The 16079-nt window shown below is 39.1% G+C and overlaps 1 protein-coding gene across 4 annotated transcripts in view; it reads right to left on the bottom strand.

The window, feature by feature from the left end:
- Nucleotides 1-1695: 1695 nt before the first annotated feature.
- Nucleotides 1696-16079, bottom strand: part of LOC113125684 (glucosidase 2 subunit beta-like) — a 96053-nt gene continuing 81669 nt past the window's right edge. For 3 of the 4 annotated variants that reach the window (XM_026299298.1, XM_026299299.1, XM_026299300.1), the window contains 2 exons: nucleotides 5510-5609; nucleotides 1696-2693 (listed from right to left, as the gene is read on the bottom strand). In XM_026299298.1, coding sequence (XP_026155083.1) covers nucleotides 2556-2693; nucleotides 5510-5609 — 238 coding nt within the window. In that variant the 3' untranslated portion in view covers nucleotides 1696-2555. The remainder of the gene's footprint in view (nucleotides 2694-5509; nucleotides 5610-16079) is intronic. The other variant, XM_026299301.1, reaches the window with a different exon arrangement.

Below are 16079 nucleotides of genomic sequence, written 5' to 3'. Positions count from 1 at the left end.
CAAACTTGATCATTTTTCAGAAATTTGAAAGTGAAAGCAAATAGCTAGATTTACCCTCTGTGGAGTGTGAGTAAATATAAATAAGCAGTCCCTGGCCAGCAGGGCCTGAGGCTATTGCATTGCTAGCAGGCAAACAGCCACCTTACTGCTTCAGCAGGGTAGGCAGCCTATTAAGACACTTGACAGCTGATTTAGCTCCCTCTTAATGGACAGAGGAATGTGCTGCAGAAACCCCACAATTTGTTACATAACAGCTATGCTGTGGCTGGCAGAATCAGTGTAAAGTATGTAAATATTGTAACACTGTGAGACTACACAAATGTTTAAAGAAATTAACGCACACAGTTGCCATGAACCATGCCAAAGCATAATTTCTCTTCCTCCTCACTGGACTTCATGAGCCCAGCACTTGAAACGATTTGAACCAGGGCTTACATCACCACGATACGGATGAAGACAACCACTCTGGCATAGGACATAGTGTTGGTGTTCCATTAGTGATTACACTGTGTGTACTGTGTCTGCTTAAAGCATTCACTGTAGTCAAAACGAATTGGACTTTTTTTTACCTGCAAGGTATGGGTTGCCAAGTGTAAGTACACCCTCAATCATCACATTATAACACAAAGTTGGTTAAACATCATGGATATCAATCTGGACCTACAGCCCAATCAGATTGCACAGTGCAGTTACTCCAAAATAGCAGGTTCACTGTCTCTACCAGTACAGTCTTAGGAGCATGAAGCAGATACCAGGAGACTCTATGCAGAGGTGGTCAGAGCTGTAGGAAGGCAACAGCCCAGCAGGACCAGTATATGCTCCTGTGTGCAAGGAAGAACAGGAGGAGCTACAGAATGACCTGTTGTGTATGATTCTGACTAAACTGTCAGAACAAGACTTCATGTTTTTTAGTAGAGCTTACAGCATTGTGCAGCTCAACTGACATTCACCACAGATGAGAGCAGGTTCACACGGAGCACACGGACAGGTGTAAAAAAGTCTGAGGTCACTGTGGTGAACGTTATATTGGCTGTAACATCATAAGCATCAGAGCAAGATTGGTGCTGGGTCAGTGATGTTTTGGGAAGGCATATCATTAGAGGGATGCACAGACCTACAAAGGTTCTCTGACTGCTGTGAGGCACTGGGGTGATATCCTCAGATTGACTGTCAGACCCTGGTCCTTGTGCAGTGGGCCCTAGGTTCCATCTGGTGCAGGACAATGCCTGGACTCGTGGCAACTAGGCAGGTCCTGTAGGCAGGTCCTGGATGACCAAGGCATTGATGACACTGACAGGCGGCATCAGCCTTCCATGGGTTGATGATTTTAGTTTTCATCGATCATTGTTGATGTCATTTTGTTCTGAACAAATTGTACAATTTACAAAAGTTTTTAACTTACAGAATTCACTCATCAAGAGCCAATGTGTGATTTTAGTGTTCCCTTAATTTTTTGCACAGTATAGCAACATAGATGCATAGAGAAACAAAGTGTCAAATTTTAAAAATAGCAAACAAATACTATGCTATTTAACATTTAAAACTTAAAATAAATTAGCAATTAAAACTTAATCAGAAATCATTTCATAATAAAATAAGCGTAACTGATAGGACACACTTGAATAAGCAGTTGGGTGATACAGCAATTATATTTTAACAATATTTATTTCTTTAAAGCATTTAAAGCCTGTTTCTATTGTCAATCAGTCAATGCTCTGTAACTTACTTACAATGTATCACTCAGTCCCAAGACCATTTGTTCCTGCTGACAAAAACCTTAAAAACAGGTCACACATATACAGACACATTTTTAAAAGAGGTTAAATAATTCCTGCTACAAATTTCTAGCTGGCTACTGTAGTTTTGGCAAACGTGAACAAAAGGTGCATTTCGTGGGGATTATTTTCAGCTGTACATTTATACACATTTGATAAGCTAGTCAGTATGTAAAGGAGGGATTATCTCCAAATACTACAGTCCCCATAAATTATATTTAACCTTATGAAGAGGATGAATTCATTTTTGGTTTTCACCTTTACATGGAATTTTTCAAACAAGAAAATAATATTGAATATCAGTAGATTTAGGTAAGGCTATAACATAGTAGCCACTAAAATGAACTTCTGTTATTTGTGCTTATGAACAAGCAGTAATTTGATAATGCAGAGTAAATATTAGTGGCAGTGTCATTACACATTGCAACTGATGTACGTGTGCTTTATTAATTGAATTATTTACATAGTAATCTTATTGGGTCTCAACTGTAGCTGTATCACATTGTGAAGGATAGTTTTACACACTAATTCATTCATGAAATGCTCTACTCAAATATTAACAGAAATAAAGCAGCACTGCAACAATCAATGAAAATTAAGGGGGTCTAGGAACAGTGTTACTGAAAATCAGATTGTGACCTTAGCAAGACTTGCTTAGAAGGATACATGCTCTGACAACACAGATGTCAGAGGGGACCCTCAGGACCTCAGCCTGTCACCACATGATAGCCAAGACGTGGGGGGCTAGGTTAGTGTAGTCTTAGCCAGCAAGGGAAGGGGTCAAAGTTCACTGTGTATGCCGCGCTGCTTTAGCACCGGCTGACAAGCCACAGGAGTCTGAAAGTCCATGATATACTGGCATTTGCTGGGCTCCTTCACTGATCGCAAGGCTGTCTCTGTTCCACATGTCAATCTGACCTAGAAAAGCACAAAGAAAAGAAAGTTGGGGTATCACAGGGAGAAGAGCAGTTTTTAGTCAACAGCCTTTTTTTTTTTAAACTTATTAAAGCCTTAAACTTTTGTGAAGTAGTAGTATTCAAATCACAGAAAACTACTGGAGCTGGAGGATTAAACATATTCACAGTCTCTCCTCAAGTAAAGTGAAGTATGTTTCATTGCTACCTAGCCTGCAGTCAGAGTGTACGAGAACCAAAGTGTGTAGCTGTGACTGCAGGACACTGTGGCATTATGGGACATCACTGCTGCCGCCCCCATGTGTGAACAGGACAGGGGAAGATGTGATTACCACTGTCATGAGTTTAATAGGTGACTTTGACGCCCTCTGCAAGGAGCGAAAAGTGAAAAGCAACTTATTTTACTTCTAGGAGGTTTCCATAGCAACCTCACACATCACACTGCACCCCGAACAGACAATTGCTCTGGCGAACAAAAGCACCTGGAGAGTTAGAGAGATGGAGACTTGACAGGTATTGTTGTGGTGAAGTTTAAGGCTGGTACAACTGGTAATTTGGTTTTGTCCCCTATTTAGACTAAAAATAGTCTTTTATTATGTCACTTAGTATCTTGTTGCACAGAGACGTTAAGTGGGTGTGTGCCGCTTGGTGAGACAAACTGTTTTCTTATATTTGTGTGCATGATTATTGGTGGTTCAGTTTTGCTTGCAGGTGCCAGAGCCGCAGATCAGCATTACACATTTTATATTTACAATTACGTGTTATATATTATGTGTTTTATGTGTTATATATTTACAATTTCTGTATTCAGTTTTGTCACATTTAAGATCAGTTTACATGTCTTGGGAAGAGAGTATAAATTTATAACAAACGTTCAATGTGAAAGTAGAAGTGACAAGTCCGTGAAGTGGCAGTATTCACAGTACTCTGTTCCTGAATTATCCCTTTAACATATAAAAAAGTGACACATCTTAACATTCAAACTAACTTCAAAATGTCTAATAAAAAAAAGTTACCAAAAAGAAGCAGGCCAAAAACAGGCAGACTAACAGCGTAGTCATTTTATTTGGAGGTAAAACTTAAAGTACAAATTATAGTATGTCAGGTTGCCCCGTAAACTGGTTAAGGTTTGCTATGGACATTTAAGATGAATTTGCCCTTGCCCAAGTTTGACTAACCTGGGAGTTTGTTAAAAACCTGTGTGATCACCTACATTCACTGTGTACCACCCATCTACCTCCAGTTAGCAGCAGGGATCCATCCCCAGAGCCCAAAAGTATTTTAATTAGGTACAAATCTTAAAAAAAAAAAAGCCAGATATTGAGCGAAACTGGAATTATCCTGGAAACAATGGGAGAAGCTGGTTTAGATCTTGAGCCAAGTTGTCCTTGAATTTAATAACTGAAACAGCTCACCCTTCCCCAGTGATTTTTAAGATACACTGCACACTGCTTGAGTTTGGATTACTTCAATATCCACTAGTTAAACAATACATCACTGGTCCTCAAGTATAGACTAGTACAAGACTGTGTTTCAGAGCAGAGGAAGACAGCCCTAGATGAGGTTCAGCATTTCAAATATAATGAGCGTCGACTTCTGACGAGACTTCATCTATGCACGGTTAGGGGCTCGTATCAAAGGAATTCAATTTAGTCTTTTGAAAGGGGGCCCCTGGATGGCATGAGTACATACATTTGCAAATGACATTTACTTGGCTCTAATTTGAAGAGGGGGCCAGGCAAAGGAGTCAGATGATTAAATGTGCTACATTTTTAATTGACTAAATTCACACACAAAAATGTAAATGGATCTTATAAAAGTGACTGAAAGATGAGGGAATTCTGGGGGAAATGCAGAGGAGAAGAAGAGAAAGCTGCAAGAAAATGCAACCAGAGCAATACTAACCATAAACCCAATGCAGACTGACAGCAGCTTCTATTACTTGAGTTTCACTCTTTTTGCCAGGCTGCTGAGCAAGGCATGTGGACTGAATGTCATTTACTGATTGACTACTGAAATGCACATGCGCAGAATGAAGCGTGCAGAGAGTGTACATCGGTTTGAAGGCTTCAAACTTCATATAGTTTCTATATAAACTGTTGTCACTGCGGTCTATCTGAAATAATGAGCTAATTGTTTCTGAAAACAAATTGTGTAGCACCTCATATAAAACTCCATTCACCTCTATTGTAATGAGGTGGCAGCACAAAAATCTTAGAAGGGGATATCTCGAAACCTAAACACACTAGGCTAAACTGAAATTCTCCATCCAGTAAAGGATTGTGAGGGGGCTGGAGTCGATCCCAGCTCACACCACGTCTACTACAGGGATTACACACAGAGACAAACATTCACATCACATTCACACCTACGGGCCAATTAGAGTCACCAATCAAGCCGACATGCACGTCTTTGACTATGTGAGGACATTGTAAACCCACAAAGACCTATCCCCAAGAGAAGAGTGGTGAGTATAACATGACTGTTGCTTATATGAAGTACAGGCCTACAGTATTCACAAGACTACATGCAGGTAACAACACAAGAGTGACTGAGTGGAGAGAAGCATGAGTATATCATGTTGAATCAACATTTAATTTTAAAAGAAGAATTTCATTTGTAAACAAGTGAAAATGAGCGTAAATTAGACAACAGGAAGGCTCCTTCCTAAAATGGAAAACTAGTAATAACGCCCCTGTCTCTGCAGATCATTTGTTCATCTATCTATTAGTTTATTCTGCCTCTTAGTGCTCTGCTAGTGTTGTGATCATGCACATGCCCCTTCTAAGATCATGTGCGTATTGTTTTGTGTGTACTTACTGTAGTACTGCGTGAACCTCCTTGCCAGCAGGGCTCTCCATTCTCATACACCATCTGACTGTACTGGTTCTTTGGTGTTCCAGCCCACATCCCCCACTTTCTGAAATTAAAAGAAAACATATGTTTACTTTTAATATTAGATGTGCCCATGAAACCAAAGCTTCTATTTGTCAAACCAAACAAAAATCATTTCCTGTTTCTTAATCTTTTACTAACAGCTGGGACACATTGAGAACAGAAACATAAACTTCTTTTAAACAAGAGTAGGTTGGCTTATTGAATTAAATCTCTTTCTCCCAATAAAAACAAAATCCTGGCAAGATGGCCAGTCTGGCAGTGCCCTCCATTGGTTCCTGGCACTGGCGCACTTGTGTCCCCTCTCATCTTTAACAATGGAGGGGAAATATTAATTATCATTTTGTCAGAGTTAATTCTGTGTACAATAATACACGAGGGAAGGAGAAGGGGGGAAAAAAAGAAAGAAGAAAACAACGCCAATGAAACTCATCTCAAACGAGGCTCTGCCTGCCCAGTGCTAGCTAATTACATTCACACCAAACATTTCAAGGGGAGTTAGGAAAACCAAAGCAAACTGGAACACTGTCCAACACAGTACCAACAGATGCTATTTGATAACACTTTCACAACTTTCCTCTGATCTTTTGTTGAACCGGAGCAGCTACTCTGAGGTGGGGTCGACTGCAGTCATGCTGCTGGTAAGTATTGATTTCTGATAAGCCTAGCAGCTATTTTCTGCCATACTCAGGACAGATGACATATAATAAAATCAAACTCTTATTTTCACGGAAACATACACTAAATAGGAAAATAAACCTGATGCTCTGTGGGGTTTTATGTTATAATCAACAGCTTGTCAATGGTCTGTTAATCATTGTGAATAAAGAGCTACTAAAGGCTATAAATACAACATATTGTTCTTTTAATCTGTCTAAGTGCTTTTCTCAGCAATGCCAACCCTGTCACAAGTGTACAACGCTTGATCAATGTGTCTACATTGACCTTTTCCACACTAAATTAAAGGAGCAAGATTGGCTCTGCTCTATAAGTGCTGCTTTTAGTATTAGGGAAGCTAATCTGCTATAATTCATGGCCTATTACTATATTTTATTACTAGAGTTAATTGATTTCAATATTAGAATGATGGCCTGACATTGAATCCTTGTGTCAAAGTGATTGACATTTGCATATCACACTATTGCTCACATTATGAATACATTTATCCAGAATGACTTTTTGCAGCGTTGCTCCTAAAATCAAATGTCAGTAATCACAAATGTCACGTCAGACTGAAAAAAAAAAAAAAAAAAAGAGAAAAGGACGATGAGAAATTTGGATTTACAGTTTACAGGTATCAAGTTATGTCCATCAAACATAGAATTTCTTTCCACATTTCTTTAAAGGACATTTTATTCTCATTTGACCTTGAAAACAGCAGACCCGGAGTCCTCCCCACTTTCCAGAAAGCACTCTCGAGCTTTCACAGGCACACAGATGTCTCCAGGTCCCAGTGTGGCCTTTCTGCCATCCATGATGTGCATGGGTTATTTAAGAAGCCTGAATGGGTCAGTCAGAGGTGAATTGCTCACACAAGTGGAAGCTGGCTGGACCTGAGTGTGTATGCATTTTTCTTCCAAACTATTTGATTGGGTTTTAGTACTCTCTTAGTACCAGCAGACCCTGGTATGGAGCTAGGGCCAGCAGCCACACCAAATGGAGAAAATGACAATGCTCCAGCTCTCACTGTTCAGGCCTCCTGGTTCATCCCCAAACCTCATCCTCCAACAAACCTCTTTCCCTCATTTCAGTGTCATTCACTCCTTTCCTTCGTTAGCCCTCCTGTACCACAGGAGGCAGTGTGGCCTCAGTCAATTATACATGGCCAGTCATTTAAGTTTTCAGATGTAATCTCATTGACAGATCATTCCCTGGAATATCATCTATTTGCACTTGGTGTTTGCTACAATTATTACCAGAGCAGTGCACAGCTAGTTACATTTACACCTCTGAACTTACTGCTTAATTTCATGTCATAAATATCTTAGTTTCACCCTGTGACAGACAACACAGCAAAAGCTAAATGTACAGAACCTGTATCTGTATCTTCTGTAGGTGTCCCTGGTCCTGGAGCTGTATATTGTTGATGTGCAGTTACTGGTCCCACCAACCTGCAGTGTCTATTTGTTGTTTATTGTTGCTGTTCTTTTCTCTCTCCTCTATCCACTCACCCCAACCGGTCGAGGCAGATGGCCGCCCAGACTGAGCCTGGTTCTGCTGGAGGTTTTTTCTTCCGTTAAAGGGAGTTTTTCCTCTCCACTGTCACCAAGTGGTGCTCATAAGGGATTTGTTGGGTTTTTAGTTTTAGTTTTTGTAAAGTGCCTTGAGATGATTTGTATTGTGATTTGCCGCTATAGAAATAGAATAGAACAATAGAATAGAACAGAACAGAACAGAACAGAATAGAATAGAATAGAACTTTAATGACAGGATCATTTTCTCATTCAGTTAACACAGTTTTGTTTTAAGCTGCAGCCACAACACAGGATACTGACTAATTATCTGGGTTACTATATGTATTTTCTACACTTTTAACATGTTGGCTGATTTGCTATACCAGGATTCTGCAGCTAAACTAACATCCTGAGAAAATGGCTCAAACCCAACATCACTACTCAGATCACTGACTCAAATTTCCAGGAATAAAACAAGGAACATATATTAACATTTTTAGTCCAATGACAAAATAAATAAACAATTAAAATATGTAAATAGATTATCAGTGGCATTCGAGAGAAAATTGCATTTTAGCTTTTGTGGAAATCCATTTCTGACCACATCGAGACAAGGGAGGGGCCACAAACGCAGACTTCCTCTCAATGATTAATGGTAGAAGATATTAAACACATGCTCCTTTTAAGGATAAAACCCCCCAAAATCTTATTTACAGATATCTGCGCTATGATTCATGCTTTGTCTGGCCCCTCTAATTCTATAAAACACATCCTCCATCACAGATAAACCTGTAATAGCCAACTAAACCTATTATCCATCCATTTACTTTGCATTGTGGGTGAGGTACAGTATCGGGACTCGGAGATCTCAGACATACCTTAAATTCACATTAGGGAGTCAATCTCATTTAATTTTCTCTCTGAATCACTAAGGTGCGATTTCCATGGACAAACAGAATAGCAGATGGAGTTGTGATTTAATTACATCCAACACCCACAATATCTACTAAAACTGCAGCTTTTGTTTACTGAAAGACTAAATAAATGACAGAAAAATAATAAAAAGAACAGTACAATATGGTTTCGGTTACATATATTGCCACTCTTGGATTTAATAAACAAATGAATTACTTTTTACAATTGTTATGACAAAACTGGGCTCAGAGTAGCTTAGCTAATACAAAATAGGAATAATAATTGTTAAAAAAAAAAGTTGTTTCTTTGGATAATGGCTTGAGCTGGTACAAGCTCCTCATTCTTTTCTAAAATCGAGAGATCACCAGTTATTCTGTTTTAAACTTCCTCACAGTGCTAATCCACATGCCTCGCGTTATTAATCCGAAGATCCGTGGCTAATCTCGCTCAAAACTGAGAGGAGAGTTAACCCCTCTGATATAAGCACAAATCAACCTTTCAGAAGCAATTATCATTTACATAACTGTACTCTGGTGTTTAAACACCCCGCAGATACTGACAAGAACGAGGGGAGATCTGGGCCAAAAGTGTATTTGTATGCGTATGTGTGTTTTGAGACCCTGGGCCTTCAGTGGAGAGAAACTGATGAGATGTACAAAACCACAGGGAAACAACTTAATGGTGACCCAATTTGTATGTGTGGTTTCCTCAAGTAAATGGAATATAAATTTGCCCATTGGCCTTCAGTGCTTTCTTTGGATGTTCGCAGATATATCAGAAAGCTAATGTTAACTCTTCCAAAGCATCATCAAATCCTGCTTTTCGTGTACTTGAGCTGCCTGCATAGATTAATGTAAATACATGTTTACAGGTGTACTGCATGTAGAGGAATTCTGTTATCACAGTATATGCTAAACTAAAATAAATAAAATAGATGAGGGTGAATAAATACAATATAATAAATACGAACATAGATGTCTGAGCCACATTTAAAAATACCTGACAATAGTAAAAGTAATCTGGAATAGCAACTTAGTCCCCATTCCTATGCTGCTGATGTGGTAATTGTTTACAGCATGAGGCGCGGTTCTGAACTGGCAGGTGGGGAGAGCAATTTGCGAGCGGCTGTTAATTTAGATTCAGTGTGAAGAAAAAAAAAAAAAAAAAAAAAAAAAAAGCCCTACTGTCAACACCAAGCAATGCCAAGCATCGCTAACCTTTGCCACTTGTGTAAGGTCGCCAATCATAGTGTCTTCTGCATTGAGCCCAGGCCCTGTCATTACTCTGTCAGTCACTCACGCTCCTCTCACACTGCTACCACCCATTGTGCCCAACACCTTAATAAATAATTCATATGCATAGGAATATGTGATGGGTAAATGCTCAGTTAGGAATTTACTTTCACTTGATTTCATATGACTGATATACAAAGAGGGCATTTATACTTGTTTTTCTTTGCCAGTAGACATTTCGAAATTGTGGGGTGCAAAACCGGGTTAAAATATATCATTACATTCAAAATAGTGAAAATGGGGATATAAATAAATCTTCACCAGGTCAACTGTGGAAATTGCAGCTAGTATGCTAGAATTTTTTTGGGTTTTGTACAACTATTCTGTTGGCTAGTTTTCGTATGCATGTATGTTGAGTACCATTCATGACACTTTTGCATTTGCTGTATAAAAAAGATGACTGAGGTCATTTGAAGTGCAGTTATAAAATAAACTCAGTGTGCGTATTTCATCCACACCTCCTGACAGATACGAATCAGGGCTGATGTCAAAGCCAAATCAGTATTCTGTTAACAGCTCACTTGTGCCTCATTAAAGACTGGGCTAGATGTTGCCATGGTTACCCAGCAGAAAGGCCATCAGGGGCTCCCAGTGTCAGCTCCCAGCACCCTCCACTTCCTACCACTTTAACCCTCTCTTCAGACACACGAGAGACAAAACCCCCTTGCTTTGATTGCCAGATACAGTGTGGGCTGTTAGGTTCAAAGACCATATGGCATTAACCCATTAGGGCCACAAATACTCAGGCTTTACATTTTTTATATTGGTGTGACATATAAATAAATTTCTGTATCTACATGGCTGCCTAGCATACTGTGGCATGATCCTATTGAGTGGTGGGCATTAAGCGGCTACCATGTTCCCAGGTAAAGAGGGACCCTCTCATCGCTAATGGCACTCCAACAAGTGACCTTGACAGCTTGAACATGAGCACATTAAGCAGAATACTTAAATGTATAATTATGCACTTGTTCAAGCAGAACTGTCACTACTCTGTAGGTTAAATCATTATGGCTTAGATAAGGTAAAAAAACAACAAAAAAAACAAAACAAAAAACTTCTTTTTGTAAATGACTATCAAAACAATTACGGCAATGGACTGGCTCGGATATGAACACCTGAAAGGAACCATTCATCAAGTGAGCGCATTCACAAAAGCAAAGCAGTGGAGAATGCAGAAATGAACACTGCCATTAGTCAACTTACCAGAAATAAATGAGCATGAAACTGGGATGTGCTTGTCTTCAACATGACAGTTTGATTAACAATTTAATCACGAGAACAAATTAAGTACTAAGTATTAAGGTCAGTAGCATTATGTTTAGCTTTTATGGGCTGTCCTGTTTATACAACAAAATTTGGCATGAACACAAAAAGCAATATATATATATATATATATATATATATATATATATATATATATAGTATACAATACATTTTAAACTGTGATGTAATCAGTCTAAAATCAATTTATGGACCTATCAAAATCTATTTGCTCTAATTTAATGGGACCACCTACTGTGTAATGGTGGGTATAAGAAGGATTTAAAACGTATTATGTTAATTATGTTATTGATTTGGAATATACATTGCCATAAAGAAAATGGACAGCCAAAGTGACACTGGAAAATGTCATCTAAAAAACTGCAATTCAAAATAAAGCAACTTGAATTTGGAATTTGAAATGGCCTCCATGATGAATCAGTAAAATATACTGATCCTTCTACTACCCACATCACATCAAGTTAAATCAGCTTGACAATATTATGTTTAATGCAGTCAATTAGAACAGCACTTTACCAAGAATATTTTAACTGGAAATATGGTTGATTTTACATTCGAGTCTTTAGTATTTATCTAACTTTCTTTGCCAACTCACAAATAACAGTTAGTGAAAGCCAAAAAATACTGTCAAATATCAGCACTGATAAAATGTGTCGTTAACCCAAAGTTGCCACCCCTAAAGGAGGCTATTTTATCAAGAGGTGCAGAAGTGTGCACCCTGAAGTGTGTCCCCTTGATCCAGTCTTGGGTTTATGTTCAGTTTCTGAGCGCACTTATAATCTGCTTGTGTATGAGGAGTTTTAGAACCACGATGGCTGAGAAATAAAATGGTCACCCGTTGAAATAATTAGCTACTCCTGTTGATACAAGCACAGCCATTGCAAAAAAACTGAACAGCAACTACTGATATATTCTCCACTAAACTTTACCACATTTAATATTATAATTTAATATATAAGATGTAAGGCTTTCTCATCTGCCCTTGTGAGAAAATGGCTCATATTGATCGAATGAACACATTTCCATATTACCATGGTCACAGAGTAGTCTCCTTTCTTGTGCCTATGCCAGTAGCTCTGCTCAGCTGGATCATTCAAGCTAAGGCCCCTCAAAGGACTCTGACTGCCTGGAGGCATTCACATCCCTGCACCTTTTTCTCTCAGCACCTGGAGATTTCCTCTGTTACATTCTGTGGATCTTTTATTTAGAGCACTACAACAACTGCACAGCAGCAAAACAATAGTGGGTAACAAGCAGTTGTGTTACAATGAGCCCAGAACTCAATGTGAGAAAATGTTTTTATGATATGTCTGTATGTAGCTTAGAAAAGACAGATCTGTAAACAGCGTGCGCGTATGTCTACAGTATACCCATACAAACAGCCAACCTATTTGTATTTTTCACATTGGCCAGCACATCCCACTCTCTCTGGGGCTGCTCTGCACTGTCATTTCAACTGCCTGGCTCCTTTACAGTGGGCATACACAGTCATTCACTGGTTTCAATGTTGCTAGGCTACTGTTTTCTGTTTGAAAATCTACTGTTCAATAAAGCAGTTCAAGGGAGACCGGTGGGTTTGAATACTGAGTGAGATGAACCTGCAGGAGTAACTGACAACACTAATAGCCTTTTTTTTTTTAGTTTCACAATACCAATTTCTTTTCTCCCTCAACTGTAACACAATCTGTGCCTACTGCTAGAACCCTTCAGTCATAATATTCATACACTGGAACATTTATAATCTTCCTCAGTTTTATTTCCTGTTTTAAAAGTGCACAATCTGAGTCATAACCAGAGTGGTGAAAATCCTCCCTTTGCAGTTTTCCACTGTTCTTTTATAGTTTGTATATTCATATCTACCCACCTGTGTCTAGGAGTTATTATTATTCCTGTTTTGTCTATCCTGTTTTCAGGTTTGGATGTTGGGTGTATTCCAAGCTTGGACTGTCAAACACAGTGTGTTTCCAAGGTTGAAGGGTGAACAAGCAAGCTGCTCACCAGTCCCCGCACAATTTCAGCACTACTTTTTTTCTCCTCATGTGCCCTCAGTGATGAGGGGTGTAAAGCAGCTTGACTCCAGCACAATAGAAGGTCTAGCTCCTTGAACTTTGCGGGTCAACAAACACTGACCCCCTGTGACCCAAAATACGTTGCCACCTGATTTCCCTGGAGTCCTGAAACAGAAACTCATTGGATGACCCCTCAACTGATCTGTTCATGCTCCACAGCTACACTCTCTGTTCTCTGGAAATATTCATTTTAGTAAGAAGAGGCTATTATCCATTCAGCGTATATTTGCTATTATCTGGACTCACTCATAAAGTGAATAGATTTATGTTTCAGCTAGATTTTTTATTCTGCCTACACTTTTCCTGCATCTTTTGTCTTTATTGACCTTACACTGGTCTAAGAATATTTTGTAATGTGTAGTTTAACATACAGACTGAGGGTTTGAGTGTAACACGTCTGTCTCATATCACTGTAGCTGGGGCTGTTTCTGTGTGTTTTTTCTAAGTTCACTGTAAAAGGGGCCCAATGAATATTTCAAATGCACTTCTGCTCACAGTGAAAGGTTATTATGGCCAGGTGCTGCTGTGAAGGCAAACTTCATAGAGTTATTTTTTGTAGTCATGGTTGTTAGGATAAAATGGCTTATAACTATGCACCACCAAGCTAATTACTGGATGTTGACAATATACTTCCTGGGGACTTGTTTTAAACTGTTAGTGAGCTGTGGTGCTGCATGTATTTAAGCCATTATCATTGTTTTAAAGAAATTAAAATGAGAGTATATATTGGCTGCTTGCTGCTAACTGGAAAGACTTGCTTCTGGTGTCTTGTGTTACATACTTGATTATATCATTCAGTGAGAACTGTTTCTTGTTTGCAGTCAGCAGCACATGCTGAGTTTCTGCCTTTGAGAATTTGAAATTTCACTTTTGCCTTTGCCTTGTCATCATTTTCACAACAGTGGTATAATGTCACTGCATTCAATTACGTTCCTGTGGTTTACCATTATGATGTTATTGTTTCACTTTAATTTTTGAAAACCTAACAGAAGGCTGTTACACTTACTACCTTTTCGGTTTCCAATTTTCATCCTGTGTTCAACGCTGCTCTAAATTAGTGGCTATATATTTTCTATCAGGACTTTTGACACCAACGTGTAAAATTTAAAAAAAATCTCACATGCTAGATTTGTGTCTTTGCAGATGAGGCACTGGTTGTTGCTTACTCTAACACACTACATGAGATAAAGCCATCAGTTGTCACATACAGCAGCAATAGTTGGTCACAAAGCCCTACCACGCTCGGGTCAGGTTATTATAGGGTCTAAGCACAGTATTATCTTGGCTCATCATAAAGACCGGAAGAGAAAAAAAAAATGTTGAAAAACAAAATTTAAATGTTATCATATTTCTACCACTATTAGCACACAAACTTCAGCTGTGGTATTGCACGGAAAAATATTAATAAACTCCAATAAAACTTGTGGTTTACTGGGATCTCTGTTCTGTGTTTATGCAATGTGTGTGTTTCATGTTACATAAACTCATATTACTATGAGACAGTAAAGTTACATATGTGTGTGATATTTGTCTTCGCAGGTAAATTGCATTTAGTAAACCTTCTGTTTGCTGTCCTGCCTGTTTGTCTGGCTTGGGAGGGGGTTGAGGGTGGACATTATGAAGATGGATGACGCTGTCACAGTGGGATGGTGTTTGTCGCAATGCAAGCATTTTCTTCTACTCTATTATCATTATCATGGCTGATGTTATTGTTACAATAGCCATTTCAGGAAGCGGTTGAGCTGCTGAGGCCGAAAAGCAGAAAAGCTAAATGGAAAACGGACAGATTGGAATTCAAGAGGTGAATATGAGTTGTATAATATCTACATTTACAGACAATTGGGAGCATACAGTATGACTGCTGCGCCTTATGAAATCTTTATGGCTATATGTGTGCCCACAATATAGGAGCAAGGAGCTACAAAAGAAAATGTTCCCAGGCTGATTTATTGCTCCTTAACAACATTTGTATAGTTAATGGTCTAACACCAACTATGCTGCAAAACCAAGCATGAAGGAAAGTTAGGACCCAGGGAACAATGTTAACTTTTATGAGCCTTGACATACTTCACTGAGTTCTGGCCATGAGCTGTAATCAAAATCCAGCACCAACACCATCAATTTAACTCTGCAGAAACGTAACATAACTAATCCAAATTAGTTGAAACGGTACAAGCAAGTATTAGCAATGTCATCGCCACAGTAATCACAGTTCCAGCTTCTCTCTGTCATTGACAGGCCACACATGTTAATGTCGTTTCTCCTTCTACCCCCTCCCTTCCATTTTTCACATGCTTGTCCTTTAGGATGCTGGAGCAGGTGTGATAAATGCTGCCGTTTAAATCAAAGCACCCCCCTCTACCACTTCTCCCCCTCTGGGGAGAAGGAGGATGCCTCCATGCAGATTGATGTCAGGAGGCCCCACCATCTCCTGCAAGGGCTGACTGATGGTCTGTCTGAATAAAAAATGAACTTTATTCCCTGCGTGCAAGCTATGACTCATGGAGCTCTACACCCCCTCTATCCCCAAAACCATTCCGCATATACCTTCACTATGTACTCGCTGGTAACAGTATAGTACATCATATAGTGCTGCAGCCCCTGCCAACACCCAGAAAATATCAACAAGGTCTATACATGTGTTAGAACAAGTAATATCAAAACTAGGATTAGTTTTCCCTTACTGTTCTAAGGTAATAAAAAATCTTTCTAATCCTTCTGAGGCAGAGAATGGGACAATGTCTTTCTGTAGCATTAAGTA

Source organism: Mastacembelus armatus, chromosome 18, assembly GCF_900324485.2.
Source record: "Mastacembelus armatus chromosome 18, fMasArm1.2, whole genome shotgun sequence".
Classification (NCBI taxonomy): Eukaryota; Metazoa; Chordata; class Actinopteri; order Synbranchiformes; family Mastacembelidae; genus Mastacembelus; species Mastacembelus armatus.
This window is presented reverse-complemented; position numbering and strand designations above follow the sequence as displayed.